This window comes from Choloepus didactylus, chromosome 15 (genome assembly GCF_015220235.1).
Source record: "Choloepus didactylus isolate mChoDid1 chromosome 15, mChoDid1.pri, whole genome shotgun sequence".
Classification (NCBI taxonomy): Eukaryota; Metazoa; Chordata; class Mammalia; order Pilosa; family Megalonychidae; genus Choloepus; species Choloepus didactylus.
This window is the reverse complement of record NC_051321.1, coordinates 7,429,024-7,451,428: the sequence shown is the minus strand read 5'-3', so window position 1 is coordinate 7,451,428 and position 22,405 is coordinate 7,429,024. Positions and strand designations below refer to the sequence as shown.

The 22,405-nt window shown below is 42.6% G+C and overlaps 1 protein-coding gene across 4 annotated transcripts in view; it reads left to right on the top strand.

The window, feature by feature from the left end:
* FANK1 (fibronectin type III and ankyrin repeat domains 1) overlaps nucleotides 1–22,405 on the top strand; it is a 122,585-nt gene that overhangs the window by 74,581 nt on the left and 25,599 nt on the right. For 3 of the 4 annotated variants that reach the window (XM_037805055.1, XM_037805054.1, XM_037805056.1), the window contains exons 2-3: nucleotides 10,430–10,607; nucleotides 19,418–19,542. In XM_037805055.1, the coding sequence (XP_037660983.1) occupies nucleotides 10,430–10,607; nucleotides 19,418–19,542 (303 nt within the window). Of the gene's footprint in view, nucleotides 1–10,117; nucleotides 10,174–10,429; nucleotides 10,608–19,417; nucleotides 19,543–22,405 lie in introns of those variants that run through there. The other variant, XM_037805057.1, reaches the window with a different exon arrangement.

The following is a 22,405-nucleotide window of genomic DNA, read 5'->3' as shown; positions in this document are numbered from 1 at the left end:
CTTCTGTTACTCTTTCTGCCCCTTTTCCCCTCTCTTCTCCTTCTGGGATACCCATAGCACGTATATTTGTGCGTTTCATGTTGTCACTCAGCTCCCTAAGACCTGCTCATATTTTTCCATTTTTTTTTCACCATCTGTTCTTTTGTGTGTATGAATTCGAATGACCTGTCTTCCAGTTCACTGATCCTTTCTTCTGCCTGTTCAAATCTACTGTTGTGTCCCTCCATTGTGTTTTTCATCTCCTCCATTGTGGCCTTCATTCCCATGAGTTCTGCCATTTGTTTTTTTAAGTTTATGAATTCTTCTTTATGGTCATCCAGTGTCTTCTTTATATCCTTCAGCTCTTTTGCTATATCTTCCTTCTTTTCATCGAATTTATTTAGCATTAGTTGCCTCCACTCCCGTGTCTTGTCTGAGCTATTAGTTTGTTCCTTTGGCTGGTCCATGTTTTCGTGTTTCCTGGTATGGCTTGTTATCTTAAGTTGTCTAGGCATCTGATTTTCTTGATTAGTTTATTTTGGAGCTTGTTTTCTATCTTTTACCTAGTGGTTTTCTTGTTGGTTGGCTTTGTTCTCTGACCTCTGTTATTCAGTTCAACTTATTCTAGGCCTCTAACTTAGGTTCCATTTAGTTGATCAGAATTTTTCCCCTCTTGTTTTTTCTGTTTCTTGCTCTGCCTCTATGTAACCTTTTTGTTTGAGGGTCTCCTCAGATATGGTCGACCCTGGTCAGATTTTCCCAGTCTAGTGAGGCCCAGGTTTCATTGGGAGGGTATGGAGTTTTGCTGAGAATGAGACCCTCCTATGAGGCCTTTAGAATTGGTGCTTTTCCTCTCCTGTCCAGCAGGTGGCACTTGCCAGCCCGCAGCTCCCCCACCAGTGTAAGGAGGTATGTAGACTTTAGATCTCCTGGTGACTCTGATCTTGTTGGGGGCGTGGCTGACTGAAGCCGGAATCTGAATTCCAGCCCCTGGGGTCTGAGTTCCCAGAAGGAGGACCGCCAGTTGAGCTGGACCTTCCTCCACTCTTCCAATCCTCAGAACTCCAGTTGTCTCTCAGGGGCACTATTCCCTTCTCCCCTCTCCTCTTTGGGGCCTCTCCAGGTAGATTCCTTGGTCAGCCTGAGTTGCCAATTAAAGACGGGGGTGTAGTGAATAGCAAACTCAAAGACACTGTGGGTACTCTGTCTCCCCCCAAGCCCAGCCTAGTCCCTCAACCTGGGCTTTCCAATAGAAAATAACCACATATATTACTGTTAGATTGAAAAAAAAATAGAAAAGAAAAAGAAGAAAAAGAAAAAAGAAATAGGAAAAAAAAAGAGTCTCTTTTAAAAGTCTTTCCCCAGCCTGGAAGTTTTGTCAGTGTCAGAATAGAGCATTTAAAGATATGCTTTGGGCTATTGTCTGATAATTACTCTCCAACCGCTTCAGTTCCACCCCTGCCGGGGGCTATTGAAATGCAAAAAGATAAGGGATCAGTGAGAAACCAGAAGGGACAAAATGTAGGGGAAAAAGAGATGGCTTTTTTGGAGTCTGGGAATGGGTGCCTGCTTTTACGCGTGCCCCCACTTCTTGGAGCCCAGCCCTTCTTTAGCACCCCAGCTCCCAAAATTAGTTAATCAATTTGGTAATTAACTCTGCAGTTGAGGCTGGGTTGAGCCTCCCTTCTTGCCCTCAGCAGATTGCTGTTTTTTGTACCCGCCCCTTTACAGGGAGCCAGCAGCAAGATAGTCAGTGAGGTCTGGGTGGGGAGGGGCGCCAGACCCCTGGTCTGGGAAACTTACAATGTTCGCTGCGATCTCGGCTTTTCCTCCAATTCCAAACTTGAGTCCAATGTGTGACTGGTTACTGGAGACCCCAAAAACACTGTTTCATATAATTCTTGGGTAATTGCCAGCTGCTCTTCCAGTTCAAGGCAGTCCTGGAGCTCCTGGCAGTGAACTAAATAATAGCTTTTTAATATGGATTCTGATATACTTGAAAGCCATGTTTTATGCCATCTTCTGAATAGCATAGGGACTGAATAGTGACAATATTCGAAGCCCTTCATTATTTCCTATTCATATTTATTACTTGACATATGGCAACAGGGACATAAAATTGTTTTGTTAGATTTGCATAAGAGCTTTCTTATGAAAAGCTTTTATGGTGTACTATAATTCTCACACATTTGTCCTTTTGAGGTAGTCCTTGTAGTTTTCTAGATGTTCTTCCTTGTTCATTTTTTGGGAAACTTTTAAGATAAGGAAAAATTGCCATGAAGGAAAAAGTATACCAAATGCTTAAAGGAATCACATAAAATTTAAAATAAGGTGTTTTGGTTTTTTTTCTTAGTAATTTTTAGAAAAGTTAAAATTTGAGCCTGAGTTTGTGACATGAGATTATGTGCCTAGCTAAATTTGGACACTGGTTATCAGACTTAACAAACAAGCAAAAGCACCTTGTAAAAGATCTCATGCTTTGTTATACTTTGTTATAACCAGGAAAAAATAGAGTTCTAAAACTTCCGTGTAAAAAGTAGGACCGAACTTGTGTCTATAAATGTGTGTTTCTGGGTGTGTTTTTATACATTTCACAAAACTTATATAAAACTTATGAAGACAATTCCCCTCAAAATTAAGTTTTTTATATCCATTAAGTGGATATAAATGTCCAGGTTGTAATGTAAAGCTTAAAATGACAAGAGCTGCCTTGACATCTTTGAGCATCCCAGGGCTCCCAGCAGATATGCCCCTCCCAGCAAAGGGGAAGGCGCCCCACCCTGCTTGCTCCCCCATCAGCCAGACCAGCTGCACTCCCCCTGGTCCTCAACCTGACAGGTGTCACCTCCCTGCCAGCCCGCAACATTATTCAGACGAGCCGCTCCCCTCCCCTGCGGGAATCAGGGTCACCCCACCCTCTTATTGCTAAGGAGCCTGCTTCCCACAGCCCCTGCTGGTTCACTCTACTCCTGATATCCCTCCCCTGTGGCCCTGTGTGGCCTGTTGGGTCTCCCTCCTGGGACTGCGAGCTTATGGGACAAATAGCCTGCTGCTGAGCTCATCTGTCCAGTGCTGCGTGTCATCCATTCGGCCACCTGGTACTGCTTAGGGTGGGTGACGCCTTCATCACCAGTGGGGCGAATAGGAGATGATCAGAATAGTGGTGGTTAAATAATAAGGTAGCAAAAACATCAACTTTCAAGTTTTTCTTAATGTTCATTATGTTAATCACTTAGGAAAGATGTCTTACTTGTCGTACAGCCAGGAGGTTAATTCCTATGACGAAGTGAGTCAGGGCTACAGTTGTAGACACACTTACCTCCCCTGTGTAATTCTAATTTTACCTTGTAGAAACTGAGAATGATAAAATTTAAAAATAGAGGAGGTTGCTGATCTCTTGGTAGCATACTCAATTTAGAGTACTGCCTCAGTATGTGTGTTCCCTGCCCTAAGTACAAACAGTCTTTTTGGATTTATATAGGAGTTATCTCATTAATTATTTTACCCACTTTCTAGAAAATTTTCCTTACGAGTCAGTGTGACTCTGCCCTCCTCCACCTTCCATGCTGAAGGTGGGGGAGAGCACCTGACTAACTTGCTGTCTACCCTCAGGGGGTCTAAAGGTGAGCACCTGCCAAGCAAACCCCTCTGCCTCCTTGTTCTCCACTTAGGGATGCTGTGGGCCTCTCGGGCCGTCTTCCTTTTCAGGGTCCGGGTTTCCAAAGCCTACAACCTTCCTGGCTTGTTTTCTCTCCCTTTATTGTTAAGTTTTCTTGCTTGTTTAAACATCTCCTTGGGGTTCAGCCATTTCACAGGTTAAGCCTGATTTAAAATGACTGTATTAAGGAAATCTGGAGAACAAACTAATAAAATAGCGTTTTCACCCTGGGCCTACATTTTATGTCTCTGCTCCTGAGGACCAGTGTGGTGCCAGGGGAGGAGGGGGAGCCCGAGCCAGACGGCCTGCGCTTGAATCCCGCTTCTGCCGGTCACTGCTGTGTGACCTTGGGCAAGGCACTTAGGCTTCGCGTGCCTCAGGATCTTCATCTCCAAAGTGGGGACAGTAAAAATCCTCACTCTGTGGGGCGCGGTGGGGAATGGTGAATGAGTGAGTAGATGTAAAGCATCCGAAGCAGTGTGTCCGCAGCAGTGCTGGCCCCAGGTCAGCGTGTTGTTGCCGCTGTCCCCCAGGGGCTGGCCCGCGGCTTGCTCTGTGGTGGGCTGTCACCAGGTTCCAGGTTCCCTCGTCACAGTGATGTTTACGCTTTGGTGAGCAACAAGTGTCTACAGCTGCTTCTACAGTCTCTGGGCAAGGAGGAGGACGCTGACATGAAAGAGCTTCAAAGCCTTTATAGAAAATTCCTGGTTTCGTTTCCAGGTATTTTGTGTTTCTATTGGTTCTAGTACTTGTCACCAAACACCTTACTTTTTTTTTTTTTTTTTTTTTTTAACTAATTTGATCTTGGAAATAGCCTTCTTTAGTAGCATCATTATCCCAATTCTTTCTTGAATTTTGGATTTCCAGAATATTCTTGGATTTGACAGAAGCTATGAGAGCTGTCAGCAGAGGAGAAAAGAAGAAAATAGTTGAGTTAATGGGATGGCTTTAGTGCCATTATTGCTAACCCTGCTGAGAGATTAACCTGAACCAGCCTTCTAAAATATTTACGTTTACAGGTTATAACAAAATTACCAGAATTTTTGTAGAACAGAAAAACACAAAATTTATATGGGTCAGTGTTTATTAGGATTAAAATGCACCTGTCAAATGGGCCACAAAACAAGCAAATTGGCCTCATCCACTATTTAATTTTTGGCAACCCCAAAACCTACAGTGGGGCTCGTGGCTTTTACCTGCTGAGGACATTCATTTGTGTCCTGACCACCCTTCTCCTTCTGGTGTTCATCACTTTCTGCCAAAAACCTTTTTTTTTTTTCCATATTTTATAAAATAATTTTAGTCAGTCTTCTTCATCCCCTAGGGCTACTTTTCTTTTCAATTCAGTTTTATTGAGATATATTCACATACCCTACAATCATCCACAGTGTACAATCAGTTGTTCACAGTACCATCATATAGTTGTGCATTCATAACCACAATCAATTTTTGAACATTTTCATTACTTCAAGAGAAAAATAAAAACAAGAATAAAAATACAAGTAAAGAAAGACACCCAAAACATCTCATCTCCCCCATCACCCCCATTATTCATTTAATTTTTTGTTCCCGTTTTTCTACTCCTCTGTCCATACACTGGATAAAGGGAGTATGATATACAAGGTTTTCACAATCGCACAGTCACACCATGTAAGCTATACAGTTATACCATTGTCTTCAAGAATCAAGGCTTCTGGGTTGCAATTCAACAGTTTCAGATATTCTAGCTATTCCAATACGCTAGAAACCAAAAAGAGATATCTATCTAATGTGTAAGAATAACCTCCAGATTGACCTCTTGACTCTATTTGAAATCTCAGCCACTGAAGCTTTATTTTGTTTGATTTCTCTTCACCCTTTTGGTCAAGAAGACTTTGTCAATTCTATGATGATGGGTCCAGGTTTGTCCCATGTTGCCATGGAGACTTGCACCCTGGGAGTCATGTCCCACGTAGGGGGGAGGGCAATGAGTTTACCTGCCTAGTTGGTTTAGAGAGAGAGGCCACATATGAGCAGCAAAAGAGGTTCTCTGAATTATAAGAAGGCTTAGCCTCTCCTTTGCAATAACAAGCTTCATAAGGGCAAGCCCCAAGATCAAGGACTCAGCCTTCTAAATTGGTAGTCCCCAATGCTTGTGAGAATATCAGTAATTCCCCAGCCGAGGAAGTTTAATATTTCCACATTTCCCCCCAGTCCCTCAGGGGGGCTTTGCAAATACATTTTTATTCTCTGCCCAAATTACCTTGGGATTTATCAGGGTTGCACACTAACCTGTACAAACCAACAAGATCTCACTCCCTATTCAAACTGCCATGTAATTATGGTGTTTGAGTAAACTGACCATACAAAGTTAAATCATCTGGTGTGCTACAGAAAATATAGATTTTTCACCAAATAAATTTATCTTCCTTTGGTCTTACACAGTCAATATTGTCCTTTACCCTTTAGTCTGACTTGCCTTAGTCCTAACCAGATCTGCTTCATTTGTATCTCTAATTGAATTCCGAACTCTTTTTCAGCTTTTTAAACAGTTGCTGTATGGGATAATGCTGACATTCATAGCTGCCAAACTCTAGCTGTCAGACTCAGGTATCATACAGATACCTGAAGTTCTAGGGACATACCAGGTTATACGCAAGGAGCTCAGCATCTCAGAATTTAGAGATAACCAAAAAATTTAATAAGATAAAAACTATGTCCAACTTTCAATACCACTCTGACTTGAAATGCTAACAGTATAAAAGTTAACTACCATTAACATTTTGTTATTTCTCATATGTGTGAGTGTGCCTATGTAAGATTTAGAAAATACGGAAAAAATTTAATAAGATAGAAGGAACCATTGCAACTCAGGAATAGATATGAATGCTGTACCAAAAGCCATTCTTGACCAAGCAGAGATTTGCATCTCACTAAGTTGTTTTTCAAACTGAGACGATACAGAATATCTCCTGTGGTCAGCACACTAGCTATTGGTATTTCTGGGTGAGCAAAATGGGGCTTAGTTGTGTGATTTAGTAACAGCTAATAAATCAGAAAGGCCCTGGGTAGGATTAAATCTGGATTATTCTTTAAAAAAGAGTAACAGTAAATCAATTTTCCAAGCACCAAACCTTCCCGGGCTCTTTACCATCTGGAAGGATGATGCACAGCAAGGAAGTTTCTGGCAGCTGGAAGTGGGAATGTTGCCATCTCTGGTGGTGGTGGTGGACCGTTGGTGGCCAGTGCCAAGCCCACCAATGGAGGGCTTGTGTTACTTGCCTGTAACAACACTTAGTAAAGAGTAAGGCACAGGAAACTCTTACATATCTGGGAATATGAGCTTTTCATTCCTTATGTCAATTCACGGTGAACCTTTTTGTTTGTCCCTTCTGAAATTTGACTTTGACTTAGAATTTCTTGCCCTTCCTGATTTCTAGTGTGATTCTAGGCCAGATGTCTTTGGAATAGAATTTTCACTTGGTTTCTGGTTCTGATGGGTGTAATAAAATCCTCATCTTTGGAATGGCTTTGAAAATAAAATTAGTTGCTCAACCATAGAGTCATGATGTAAGGATGTGAGTACGTGAGTCATCATTATATTCTCCAGCCGGAATTACTAGAACTAACCGAGCTGACTTGTACTGAAAGACCAGTGTCGGGCATGTAGTAGGTGCTCATTTGTTCCTTCCCCCACATGTATTAATTAGTATTTAGAACATTGAAATGGATTCTCTAAGAAAGCCCAGCAGTCCTGTGGAATGATGTGTACCATTTATTTTTATAGTTACTTAAAAATTTAATATTTAAAATATGCAAAAAAGTATTACAGAGCATAATGCACCCAAACTTACCATATAGGTTTAAAATGTTAACACTTTACCATATGTCTTATATTAATTCAGTTTTATAAGAAATAAAACCTTATAAATATACTGGTAAGGCACCCTCCTGTCCTGCCCTAATGCCAAGCCTCAGTGCCCTCCCTGACTTCAAGATAACACTCTCCTGGCACTGTGCATTCTTTCCATCTGTGTTTTAAAATTTTACCACATATCTGTATATTCATAAAAGGATTGTGTTTCTTCTAAAATTTCCATAGGCAGTATAATGTATCCTTCTTTTTACAACCTGTGGTTTTCCCTTGCAAAATTTTGAGTTTGATCTATGTTGATATATGTAGATCCAGTTCATTTTAGCTGCTGTTTAGTATTTGACTGTGTGAAACATTCCATAATTTGTTTAGATACTTTATACATGTTATTTAATCATCACAAAAACACTTTGAAGTGTTTTTTTATTTAATGAATTTTATTTTGAAATAAATTCAATCTTACAGGAACAGTTGCAAAAACAGTGCAAACCCCATACATAGAACTCCGTCATACCCTGACCCCTCTCCCCCGATACCCCGATCCATCACCTTTAACATCCTGTCACACCACCATTTCTTTCTTTCCCTCCCTCCCTCCTTATCTGTCATCCATCATCTATTCTGTCTTCTGAACATACGAGAGCAAGCTGCACACATCTTTGAACAAACACTATAATTCACATATACCTTTCCCATGAACAAGAACATTCTTTTATGCAATCCCATTAAGCGCAGCTAGGAAGTTCAAGAAATACTTTGGAGTATTTTTGACTCCATTTCAGAGCTTGGATTCAAACCCAGGTTGGTCTAATGCTATCATACCATGCTTTGTATGAATATCAGGAAAATAAAATTGGGAAAAATGAGCTTCTGGACATCTGTGACCTCAGATCACAGGAAGCTGGTGGCTCTATGGTTCCGTGGCCTGGGTAGGCAAAGCAAGATCAGGCAGCTCCGTCTTCCCCAGTGCGGCCGCGCTGCAGGAGGGCCCGGGACTGTAGAGAGCAGCGGCTCAGCTCCTTGGGTCTTTGATGTGAGGGAAACCCAAGATGCTTCCTTTTGAGTAAGCCATGTGGTGAGTCAATATTCTGAGGCCTGCAGGGCACTGAGGTATAGGGAAGGGAATAAAAGAAGTGTAAGTCATGGACCCAGTCCTCAAGGAACTGAAAATCAGCACAGGGGACAAAACTAACAGACAGAACAACTGCCTGCTAAGCTGCTTGGTGCCTACTGGACCATACTCCCAGGTCCCCAGTGCACACAGGGGTATTTAGTTATCTTTTACCAAAAGGGGATATTATTTATTTTCCCTGGATCTTGACTTCTCACTCAACAATTCCTTATGGAAATGCTTTCAAGTTATCTAGTATAGAACTAATTTATTTTTTGAAGGCTGCATAACATTCCATGGTATGGATATATCATAATTTATTTGGCCATCCCCTTATGATGGATCATCGTTTTGCCGTTATACCGACTGTAGCAGTTAATGTCCTCATCTATGTGTCCCAGTGTGTACTGGTGCTCTGCTTTCTGCAGGAGAGATCCCAGGAGTGGGATGGCTGAATAGAAGGGCATATGCATTTTTAATTTTTATAAACACTGCCATATTGCTTTGTACAAAGTCTATAATTCATCTTTTCCTACCACCAAGGTATTAGAGTATCATCTCCCTACATTGTTACTCTCAATGGTTGTATCTCTTTTTAATTGACTCTGACTGAATATAAAATAAACCCTGTAATTTCTGTGACTGCTAGGGAATATGAACTTTTTTTTTTCATGTATTATGTAGGCTGATTATATTTGCTATTTTGTACATTGCTAATCTTTTGTCTGGTTTACTAGCCTTTTTTTTTTTTTTCTGGTCAGTTTGCAAGAGGTCTTTATATAGACTAGATACCAGCCTTTTCTCATATCTGTTACTACTATTGGGAGCAGATATGTCATTGGTCTATTGGCTTTATTTATGGCATCTTTGCCAGCCAGTTCACTGAAGGATTACAGCAGGAAACTGAGTTTCATCAGTTCAAAGAGCAACCTAATTAGTTTGATATGTTGACCTATCTTTTGGCAGGGCCCAAGGGTGAAGTATGATACGGGTGTGGAACAATCTGCTGGTTGAAGAACATGGTTGCTCACTATATCGGCTGATTTTTGTATCACTTCATCTTGTCAAGCCACAGGGACATATACTTATTGTGCCAGTTTGGATGTATTATGTCCCCCCAAATGCCATGTTCTTTGGCATAATCTTTTGGGGGCAGAGGTATTAGTGTTGATTAGGTTAGAATCCTCTGTTTGAGTGTTTCCATGGAGATGTGACTCAATCAACTGTGGGCAAGAGAGACCTTTGATTGGATAATTTCCATGGAGATGTTACCCCACCCGTTCAGGGTGGGTCTTAATTGAATCACTGGAGTCCTATAAAAGAGTTCACAGACAGAAGGAACTGCTGCAGCCAACAGAGACATTTTGGAGACAGCCATTGAAAGCAGACTTTTGCTGACACTTTGCTCTGGAGAAGCTAAGAGAGGACAAAATACCCCAAGAGCAACATTTTGAAGAATGCACAGGAGCTGAGAGAGGAGTTGGAACACAACCCAGGATCAGGAGACACCAGCCACATGCCTTCCCAGCTAACAGAGGTTTTCCAGACGCCATTGGCCTTCCTTTGGTGAAGGTATACTTATGTTGATGCCTTAATTTGGACATTTTCATGGCCTTCAGGCTTTAAGTTTGTAACCAAATAAACCCCCTTTGTAAAAGCCAATCCGTTTCTGGTATTTTGCATGACAGCAGCATTAACAAACCAGAACACTTATGTATATGCCTTTGTTTGTAGGAGAACCCAGTCTGAGCCCTGAGCTGTAATGCACTCATGAGGCTCTCTTTCTTCTGGAAATGGTGTCTTGAAATACTGTACTGTTCTTTTTCAGAAATCACGCCATCCTCAAAGCCTCATCCACCTGTTGTGGGCAAAGTGACTCATCACAGCATTGAGTTGTACTGGGACCTTGAAAAGAAAGCCAAGCGGCAGGGACCTCAGGAGCAGTGGTTCAGGTTTTCCATCGAAGAAGAAGACCCCAAAATGCACACTTACGGTATCATTTATACGTAGGTGCAATGTTGAATCGCTTAACTTTTTGCTTTGATTTCCTGATTAGCTAGAATGATTTCTCTTCTCTATGAGAAGCCACTACTTGTTTTGAAATTAAAAAATGAATGAACATCATTTGTTTTCATGCTCTTTGCGAATTATAATTTTTGGGAAATGAGCTTTAGCAGGAATTTAGAAATGAAACCTCCTAGACTTTTGAGACCTTTGCCTTCTGAAATATTCTAATGGAATATTTCTGAAATCTAAAAGGTAGAGACAGAATCTAAAGGTAATGTGAGAAAATGAGAAGAGGTTCCCATCATGCGGTTACAAAATAATAACCACAGATGTGGGATGCGACTCCTCATGGTTTACCCTAGCCAAATTCTCTGACCTCACATCATACCAGTGGCTCCTCGGCTAACTCCCCCTAGCCAAAGTGGCCACGCTGGTTTCCAAGCCAGGGCCTTTCTTGTTTCCCTTCCCTAGAATGTTTCCCTCTTTTCAGGTGGCTGGTTCCTGTGCACCATTCACGTATCAGCAGATCAGATGCCCCTTCCACAGAGAGGCCATCTAAAGTAGCTGTCTTCCTCTCTGGGCATTCTTTGTCCCGTGATCTTGTTTCAGGTACCACATAGCATCCAGCTCTGCTTGGAAGTAATCTACTTGTTGGCTTGTTCAGTGTCTTTTCTCCTCACCAGTACGTAAAATGAGTGAGAAACGGACAGATTCCTGATGGCTCAGCATGCTTTCCTCAGCTCCTGGACGGTGCCTGGCACGAGTAGGCCCTCAGAATATTTGTTGCATGAATAAATAAACAAATGCAATGGGGATAATCTAGAAGTCATTTTTTCCTTAGTCTTCATTTTAACTCAGACTTATATGTTCTTTCTGACTACATTGCCATTTACAAAATGATGCTATTTTGGTGACTCAGGAATATCTTAATAAGATAATGTTTTTTAAGTAACTCTTTATTTTGAGATCATTGTAGATTCACATGCAGTTGTAAGAAAGAATATACCCATGTACCCTTGACTCATTTTCCCCCAACAGTAACATCTTGCAAAACTACAGTGCAGCATCACAATTAGGATATGGATGTTGATGGAGTCAAGATAGAAAACTCTTCCATAACCACAACGATGGTGGCCCTTTCTCAGTGTGGCAGTGTGATAAAGGTGCCACATGGGGGTGTATATAAAGCCTCCAGCTGTAACCTCAGTAATATGATTTCTCTGTACCTGAAAAAAAAAGATGTATTATCTGAAATGTAGTTACCATGTGAAAATGATTCTTTTGGCCTGACTACTTGAAAATGTTACTTTAATCATGTCAGTCTGTTAGGTGGCTTCCATCTAAAAGCACAAATTATGGTATTTATAAATATTTCTATGGAGAAACAAGAAGACATCATTTATATCCCCTATTTCCTGGCTACCACAACTGTGCTTGGGAATGTTAGGTGGGGCTGTCCTGGGTGCTCCTTTATGTCCTCTTTGCTTTCCCCCTCTGCTGCGCGGCCAGGCTGTCAGCCTCACCTAGAGAAACCGCAGCCACGTGGACTGGCCTCCAGTGTGCCTGGCTGCTCGTTTGCATTTCCCCAAGGCCCCAGTGCTGTTAGGCCTGTGGATCGCACTGGGATAACGTCCTGGCAGAGCTCACAGCCACGCCTCAGAACACCAACTGCAATGTAGCATAAGCCCTAGACGCTAGGTGGCAGAAACAGACTGTAGCAATCGTGACCTCTTTTGCTCTGGTAGATCACTTTCTCCAGGTGTCATTAGAACTAGGAAATGCCTAGCGATTATCTAGACTATCTGACTCTGGGATTGTGGATTTAAGAACTTCTTCTGCCTTGTCAATTTCCACTTGTTTTTGCCACTAGCCGGTCTTGGATGGGTGGAATCATCTTTGACTTGTGCTCTCCTCCTTGGCTTCTCACAGCCAGTTGCTTAGGTTTGTGATTTCTCCCTTTGCAATCCCTCCCTTTACTCCTTCTCCAGTCCCCACTCCCCATTGCTCTTTCTGCTGCCCCCACCCTATCTCAGGCTTGGAATGTTTGTGCTTAAAATGGGGCATCTTGAAGCTCCGTTCCCTGACCAGTTCATCGCTGTAGCCCCAGTTTCTACAAATGTCTAGCACATTTGTTAGTCGAATGAATTGGCCTTAACCCTCTTTTCTTGCCTTCTCTCCCTTCCTTCTGTCTTGATAAGTTAATTTTCTTTTAAATCTGCCTTTTGTCAAGGAGTCTTCAGTGGGTCTCCAGTCCTTGAAGGTCCAACTCCTTTGGCTCACTAGATGCTGTGCACGATTTGCTCATGACGTGCCTTCTCGTTACCTCTTATTTCTGAACGCAAATCCTCCAACATGATCTACTTCTGTCTTTGAGTGTGCCTGGACTTTCTCTGCATGTGTGTTTAGCTGTTTGCCCTGCTCAGAAAGAACTTCTTCCCAGCCTTTCCTTTCTCATGCCCATCCTTTAAGCCCAGGTGAGATTCTATCCCCACTAAGAAACTCTCCTTAATATCTTGTTGTCTACCCTGTCTAAATTCCTATGATAATTGGTGTCCATATCCTGCATTTCATTATTCAGTTAGCTTATATTATGGAGTACTTACCCTGACCAGACCCTGCTCTGGGTGCTGGGGATACAGCACTGAGCAAACATCCATTTCCTCTCTCATGATCAGGGAGTCCAACAATAGATGAGATAAATGAGCAAAAATACATAGTATGTCAGATGGTGATAAGTACTAAGGAGAAAAGTCACAGGACAAGTTGGGTGCCTGGGGTGGGGATAAGGAAGGTTCCGCAGAGAAGGTAACTTCTGATTAAAGCCTGGCAGCAAGTGATGAATATCTGGAGCCTTGAGAATATCTGGGGGGACAACATCTTGGGCAGAGGAAATAGCAAGTACAGAAGCCTCGGGGTGGGAGTGTGCCTGGCACGTTCCAGGAACATTGAGGAGTGGAGTGAACGGGAGGAGAGTAATTGGGGATGAAGGCAGAGAGGGAAAGGGTGGGGGGTGAGGACCCTTGGCTTTTACTCTGAGCGAGATGGGGAAGGGCATTGGAGATGGTTAAGGTGAGGACCGGCATGATCCAGCCTGAGCTTTATGAGGATCACTCTGGCGGCAGAGTTAAGAATAGGCTTTAGGAGGCAAGGCAGCAAGTAGCAGGGAGGGCTAATGAGGAGGCTTCTGCAGTAGTTTAGGTGAGATTTAATAAACCAGAGCAGGGGAAGGGGTGGGATTCAGCATATGGTTTCAAGGTAGATTTAAAATATTTGCTGGTGGACTCGATATGGGATGTGTGAGAAGGAGGGTAGTCAAGCAATATGAAACAGCCAGGACAGACCAAGTTTTACAGTTTACAACAACAGAGGGTCCTTTCTCACCTGGAGTGCCCACTGTGGGCTGGCCATGGCTCTGCTCCCCATTGTCTTCACTTCACTGCCCACCTGATGGAAACTTGTGTCTGGAACCCGGTCAGTCACGGTGGAGAGTGGAAGAGAGCGTGGCACACCGTAACTTGAAGAATGGCACACTTCCCTTCGGCTTACGCTGAATTGCCGAAAGCAAGTCATATGGTCTTGTCAGCAATTCAACAGGGTAGGGACGTAGAATCCTTGGACAGGGCACTAAATATTGGTGAACAATAATCCAGTCTTCCACTGGTGGTGTCAAGGTTTTGACCTGAGCAGCCACAGATAGGGAAGAACGCACTTGGAGTAGAAGCTCAGGTTTGGACCATCAGATGTCCGAGCAAATTTGTCATTTGGCGTTTGGGAAGGAATGGGCCGGGGAGAGGTCTGGGGTGGAGACAGATTTCTGAGTCGTCAGCAGGAGACTAGATTGGAATGCTGGGCTAGCTAGTGTAGACAGAAAAGAAGTCAGGACTGAGTCCTTGGGCCTTTCAGTATTGTGTTTTTTATGATTTATATTCCCTTAGCTCTTGGATCAAATAATTGCTGATTGATAACAAAAATAAGGGTACATTTTACATTTTTAAAAATATTTTCCTCTAATGTGAAAATAGTTCTAAGATTTTTTCTTTCTTTAAGCTCCCATGTCTAGGCAGGGAGAGTTGTGCTTCTCCATGGAGCTCATGCCCTGCCTTTGTTATTCCTCCCTGTCAGGACTGGAATCATTGTAGTGTAGCCCAGTGGCCGGTTGTGTCCTGGACCCCTGCTCTGTCTTTGGTACTCTCCTTGGAGGCCATCTCTTTTGATGTTTTGAGAGCCTCCAGCCTCCTGGTAAATGTGCTCTGTAACATCTGTTTTTTTTAAACCATTCTGTTATTTCTCTTTACAAGGGTTAAGAAGGTGCTATTTGCTTCAGAGTGATTTTATGATATTTAGCAATACTGGATTTTATTGGGAGTTCTCTGGTTTTATTTTATTCTAAAACTTTAAGTCTTTGACATCTGGCATTGAATTCCATTGAGGACTGGATATTGTAGTTTTCTTTGAGCTTCTAAAGATCTTTTCAGTTGCTACACATTTTGAGGCCTCAGTTTCTGTGATTCAGATATCTAAGCATTTATGGACCTTGCTCATTTACAATAAAATCCACCTACTCATGGGACTACTTTCTGCTTTTATGTTTTAGGGATATTTTTTAGCCATTGCAGTTTTTCTGAATATGTATCTTGGTTCTAGACTTTCACTTTTGTGGTAAAAATATTTATATCAATTCTTAATACTTTTCTATTTCCTTAGTTTCTTGATTCATATGTTTTTCTTAATGGTAAGGAATGGGATTATTTCTTCTTTATCTGTTTTACAGTTTCTCTTTTGTTGATACATGATGTTTCTGTTATCTATGGCTGCGTAACAAAGCACCCCAGAACTTAAAGCAAAACAGTCACGTGTCTGCCCGTGATTCTGCAGTTTGGGTAGGGTGAGGATGGCTTGTCTCTGCTCCACTAGTGTCAGTTGGGGCAGCTTTGTTGGGACCAGAGGATCTAAACGACTTCACTCATATGTCCGATGCCTGGGCTGGAGTGGCCAGCACAGCTGGAGGTGGACTGGACTTCATCTTCCTTCATTGTCTTTCACCTTCCCGGTGGCCTCCCTCTTCAGCAGGATAGTTGAATTTCTTTACATGGTGGCTAGCTTCCAAGGGAGGAAAAGCAGACACTTCTAGGCTTCTTGAGGCCTAAGCCCAGAACTCATGTGGCAACACTTACACCACATTCCACCCTATTCAGGGGGAGAATAAATAGGCTGTAGTCTCTGTAGAAGAGTCACACGGATGTGCAGAGATGGGTGGGATGGTTGGAGGCCAGCTTTACTGAAGTGTGCTTCAAGCAACGATGTCACTTGGGAGGCTGAATCCACCAGCGAAGAGCAGGGGAGCTTAGACAAATGGTCAGAAGTGCCCAGACATCCCCAGTCTCTTTTTGTTGGCTCTGTGTTAGAGCTCCACCCAAGGAGTCCTTTAGGTTTTGGTCCCTGAAGTAACTTGTGATATGAAAAAGGGATCACTGAGTGTTCAGGACTTTGTTTCAACCTGACATTTTACATCTTGGATAAACAACAAAGGAATGGGGGGGGTGGACACAAAGGGAAAAGGGTTTTCATAAATATTTTCTGCTTTTCGAAATGTTTCTTTAGGTTGTCAGCTTTCACTGAGGCTCTCCTCTCAGGAGCACACATCCAGATTTGCCTAGTCTGACCTCTCCATAGCCAGGCCCTGCTAGACCATTCCATTCCCCAATGATTCCACATCCTTCCAGCCGTACATTCCTTTCTCCTCCTACTTTGCCCATTCTTCCTCTTGTCTGCCTGGGAAGCACTGACCGGTCTCTTAGGGAGTGCCTCATCCCTGCTTCTGACTTAGAGAGACCTCCACTGGAGGACACTCCCCTGGGGCCTCTCCACCCTCACTTGCTCCTCCCAGCAGAGGTGTTACTTGTCTGATGGGCAAGTTTGGGACAAGGAACTTAGAAGGACTTGTGGGTCTTCTCTGTGGGTTTCTCCTGTCTCCAGAGCTCATGTTGGGTCTGTACTCTAGTCCATGCTGTCAGCTCTGTGCCTGCCCTGCTGGGGAAAGATTGGGAGGGAGGGAGGGGGCGAGCGAGACTATCTAATTGATGGGTAAGGTGTTAGTATGTTCACCTGGGCCAGATTGAAAGCCACATTTTCAGGTGAGCTTTTATCATTAATAATGCTAACCCCAGCACTGTCATTTGTTTCAGCCTGACTCAGCTGTCACCTCCTTATTGTCCTTGACTGCCCCTCTTCTTGTTACCCCATGATGGGGTGAACTCATTGTTGACAGATTCACCCCCCCCCAAGGTGGTCCAGGGCTACATCCCTCAGCTTGGCTCACAAGTAAGGGGCATTAGATATGTTTGCTGAGGTACATGGAATTGAATTGATGTATAGATGCTAATGTTGCAAATAAGCATCCTTAAAATCAGTTGTGAGTCCCAAAGTATGGTTCTAGTCTCTGCAGAGGATCTGTCAAGAATGAATGAGAAATTAGAGACAGAAGATATTGGAGAAAACAATGGTAAACTTGAAGTCCAAGGAGCTATGGAGAAGGTTTTGAAGGGAGGTTGACAAGGACTTGTTATCGGGTGTCAAAACAGAAAGAAAAGAGAGCTAGAAGTAGTGCAAAGAAAGAAAGAAAGAAACTTCAAGAATCAAGCCTCTTGGTATGAGGAAAGAAAAATTTAGATATAGGATTTGAAAAAGGATACATGGAATTTAGTCAGATGCCAATAAAGATTTTGGGCAGCAAAGGGAAACTGAGGTTTTTTGAAGTATTGGGAACTACATACAGCCTTGTAGAGTTTTGGAGACCTGATATCCTAAAAAGCATGCCCAATCAAAGCCAGGCCCCTGAGAGCTACCTCCCAAGCAGAGGGATGGGCCCTCAGCACCTCTGCTGGACCCCAGGGTCCCCTGAGAAGGCAGGCGTACTGCCTAACTGCATTTCTTCGTGCTCATTTTGCAGGCTCCAAGTGATTAGGCTTAGTACTTCTTCCCTCTGGAGGCGTGTAGATTTCCTTTGCTAGCCTCGAGTCAGTTTTCTATTCCAGAAGTGATCTGCATCTATTTCCCACAACATTCCTAGTTGAACTTAATCATGTGGCATGAGGTTCGAGTTGTTTCTTGTGTGAGCTGTCCGTTTCCCCAGCTGCACTGTGAGTGTCTCATATTCCACTTCTTCAGATCCTCTCTGTATATTTTGCATGCAATAGGCACGCCACCCTCAGTTAGCCTAACCCACTCAAAGACTCCAGTAGAAAATCATTGCAGGGGTATTCGCCTACCCCACCTCCATGGTTGCTAACATGACCACAGACATAGGGGACTGGTGGTTTGATGGGTTGAGCCCTCTACCATAAGTTTTACCCTTGGGAAGACGGTTGCTGCAAAGGAGAGGCTAGGCCTCCCTGTATTTGTGCCTAAGAGTCTCCTCCTGAATGCCTCTTTGTTGCTCAGATGTGGCCCTCTCTCTCTGGCTAAGCCAACTTGAAAGGTGAAATCACTGCCCTCCCCCCTACGTGGGATCAGACACCCAGGGAAGTGAATCTCCCTGGCAACGTGGAATATGACTCCCGGGGAGGAATGTAGACCCGGCATCGTGGGATGGAGAACATCTTCTTGACCAAAAGGGGGATGTGAAAGGAAATGAAATAAGCTTCAGTGGCAGAGAGATTCCAAAACGAGCCGAGAGATCACTCTGGTGGGCACTCTTACGCACACTTTAGACAACCTTTTTTAGGTTCAAAAGAATTGGGGTAGCTGGTGGTGGATACCTGAAACTATTAAATTACAACCCAGAACCCATGAATCTCGAAGACAGTTGTATAAAAATGTAGCTTATGAGGGGTGACAGTGGGATTGGGAATGCCATAAGGACCAAACTCCACTTTGTCTAGTTTATGGATCGATGTGTAGAAAAGTAGGGGAAGCAAACAAACAGACAAAGGTACCTAGTGTTCTTTTTTACTTCAATTGCTCTTTTTCACTCTAATTATTATTCTTGTTATTTTTGTGTGTGTGCTAATGAAGGTGTCAGGGATTGATTTAGGTGATGAATGTACAACTATGTAATGGTACTGTAAACAATCGAAAGTACAATTTGTTTTGTATGACTGCGTGGTATGTGAATGTATCTCAATAAAATGATGATTAAAAAAAAAAAAAAAAAAAAAAAAAAAAAAAAGAAAAGTAGGGGAAGCAAACAAACAGACAAAGGTACCCAGTGTTCTTTTTTACTTCAATTGCTCTTTTTCACTCTAATTATTATTCTTGTTATTTTTGTGTGTGTGCTAATGAAGGTGTCAGGGATTGATTTAGGTGATGAATGTACAACTATGTAATGGTACTGTAAACAATCGAAAGTACAATTTGTATTGTATGACTGCGTGGTATGTGAATATATCTCAATAAAATGATGATTAAAAAAAAAAAAAAAAAAAGAAAATCACATACATCCTCTTTGACTGCCTATCTTATCTTTCAAATGTGAAACTTTTATCATTCGAGGACAAATGTCACTGGTTAACGTGATTTTTTCCTTCAGAGTACAAAATTGTGTGCCAGCTACGTGTCAGGCACTGAGCTGCATACTAGGTAATAGAGAGGGCACGTGCCAGGGATGGATAGAGGTAACACGTGGGACTTGCTCCTTGCTCTTGAGATGTTCAGTCTAGTGTGGGTACACTGACAGGTAGACATTGGAGAGCACATCTGTACTGGAAATAGAATGTATTCAAACATCTTTTCCTTCTGCTCTAATAATTTATCAGAGAACACTGATTGGATTAGCTGGTGTTATCAGCACGCGTGTCTTCCTGCTGTGTAGGGGATATGCAACGAAGCACATAGTTGAAGGTCTGGAACCGAGGACACTGTATAGATTTCGACTGAAGGTCACCAGCCCCACGGGAGAATACGAGTACAGCCCAGTCGTCTCGGTAGCTACAACTAGTGAGTATACAAAACTCTAAGGCCCTTCAAGATAAATGAAGATGTGAAGCAGTTTAGAGGTAAAAATACTCTCTTTTACTTGGCCATACTGGGAGCAGAAACTATTCTTTTTTTTTAAATTGTGGTTTTATATATAAATATAAAAACGTTAAAATATATAAGACGTTAAAATCTGCCATGTCAAGCATTTTCAAGTATATAATTCAGTGGTGTTAAGTGCATTTACAATGTTGTGCTACCATCACCACCATCCATCACCAAAATGTTTTCATCTAACTACATTTTACCCCAAACAGAAACTCTGCATCTAATATGCAGTAACTCCCTGTTTTTCCTCCCCGAGTCACCGTCTCTATGAATTTGCTTATTCTAGGAATTTCTTATAAGTGGAACCATACAATATTTTTCCTTTTGTGTCCAGCTTCTTTTACTCACAATTTTCAAGGCTCGTCCATGTTGTCGCATGCATCAGAACTTCATTCCTTTTTATGGCTGAATAATATTCCACTCTATGGATATATACCACATTTTGTGTATTCTTTCATCTGTTGATGGAAACAATTCCATCTGTAAATGCTTTGATAATATCGTTTGCTGGCTAGGTCCTGCCATAATGTAAGGGGAGTATATTTATACTTTGGCAGATTAGGAGAGCTGTTTTTGTGCCAGGACCACCATGTTAGACACTATCCATTTGGTACCAAGGGGCAGAGTCACCTCTTAGGGGATGGGCCAGTGGGGGTGTGGGCTGGGCAAGCTTTCCCATGTGGCCAGATAGTGTTGCCCCTTTGGGTATCCCTGAGTGAGGAGGTCTACTCTGAATTTCATCTGTTTTGGGCAACTTTGGTGTCTTCATCTTGACTTGGCATAGAACCCTGATTCCTGGGGAGACTTTGAGAGATAGAGGATTGACACTGCTGTCTCTGTACCAGGAGAAACTTGGAAGGGAGGGAGGGCCCTGCTCAGCGGGGGTGGCAGAAGGAGGCCAGCCCTAATCCCTCTGGCCATTCCATCCTTTTCCTAGTTCATTTCTATGATTGCATTTTAAAACATTTTAAAGATGTGTGTGTCCAGTGTCATTTTTGAACTAGAATGTTATAAAGATTAGAATTTCCAGGAATGTTCCTCATAGCTCACCCACTGAAAACACAGATAAGTCTTTCTTTGGTTGCACAAAGGGACTAGATCTTCCATTAGTAACTAAAAAGTTTTAAAATTTTATCCAATATAGCATTTAGCTTGTATGTATATATTTTCTGTGTCTTTTAATTGTGTCCTTAAGGAATTTATTCATGAAAATTTTGTGTGGATTAAATATAATTCAGACAAGTTAGCCTATAGTATCTTCAATTGCAAAACACATCATTAGGGCATTGGATCTTAGTTTAGCAAGCTGAGAGTTTAGCTAAAGCTGAGAATTGAGACTGTATATGTTCCAAATGATGCTCAGCTAGCTGTGAAAAAAATTATAATTTCAAAGACACCTTTGAAGTGAAATAATCAGGTATGGAGATGCAGGTCAGGAAAGAGGACCGTTTCTTAATCTGGCTATGTTGAAAGCATTTGCTTTTATATGGTTGATATTTAGCTACTGGGAATTTTAAGAGAAGAAAACAAGGCAGACCAGAACATGAGTTAGTTCTTTGTATGTTGAAGGAAGGCAATAGGGAGTGGAGGAGAGGGGTTCAGGAGAACAAGCTGGGAAAGGTGGCCTGTCATTTGAAAATAAATTCTAGTGGGCCAGGGCACTCTCCCATGCCAACTTTCAGCTCCCTCCCTTCTAAGTGTCCCTCTTAATACCAAATAAAAGCCAGGGCAGCAGTGTCTGGGCCTTGTGGCCAGAGTTGCATGGAGATGGTGTGTCATTTGGAGCTCTGTTAGGAAGGTAGAACCATCTGAGCTACCTGCCTATTAGTCAATAGAGTTGTACCTGTGCAATAGGTGTACCTTCTGGCTCTTGCGTGGCAGCCCTGGATGGCTGGTGCACAGCGTTGTCGTTGCAGTCCCATGGCTTTGATGACCATTTAGACAACCCCTCTTGCTGGGATGAGGCATGCCTGGAGCTGGAGACCATGGTCTTGGTGACCAGGAATGCTGGAACTTCCTGGCCAGTTATTTCACCACTGGGTAACAGCTTAAGTGCCTGCAACCAGGAAGCTCTCTAAGCCTTCTGGGACTCTACTGGGAGGTAAGGGTCAGGTACTGTCTTCCTTCTGGCTGGGCCAGGCTCTTGGCTCTGCTGGCTGGTGACTGCTCTTTCCAAAGCAGACCCTCTTAAGGAGGCAGATCATGCTAAACAAAGAATTAAAAATGGGGACATTATACTAAACAAGTGAGAATGCTTGTGTGGGTTGATAATTTGCATTCAGTTTGAAAGTGTTTTAATAAATCACAAAAGCATGTACTTTGTTTGAATAAAGAATGTTCAGCTTTTTTTTTCCCCAGGTAAAGACATGAGACTCTTGTTTAAATGAGGCATATAATTTTAATCAGGTGGACCCTTAAAAAGAAAGAAAAACAGCCGCTGCTTGTTAATCGGCAAATATCTTCTCCAGTGAGCTCATCATTAATTCACTGTTTTTAATAGAGACTTAAATTCCACCAAGAAAGGGGTTATCATTGTATTATAATATCTGCCAGGGCATGTGCATCTAAATGACCCTCTTACAGAACACAAGTGATGGCTTCCCAAAGGCCACTCTGCCCTTCTCCTCCACGTAGGTGTTTCTCCCTTGTGTGGTCCTGATCGTCGGAGCCCGTGCAGCTCCATGGAGCATTCGTGGACATCCTCTCACCACAGGCAGGATTGCACTCATATTTGTAATTGCAACACTCAAGATAAACATTAGGAAAACAAATCCAG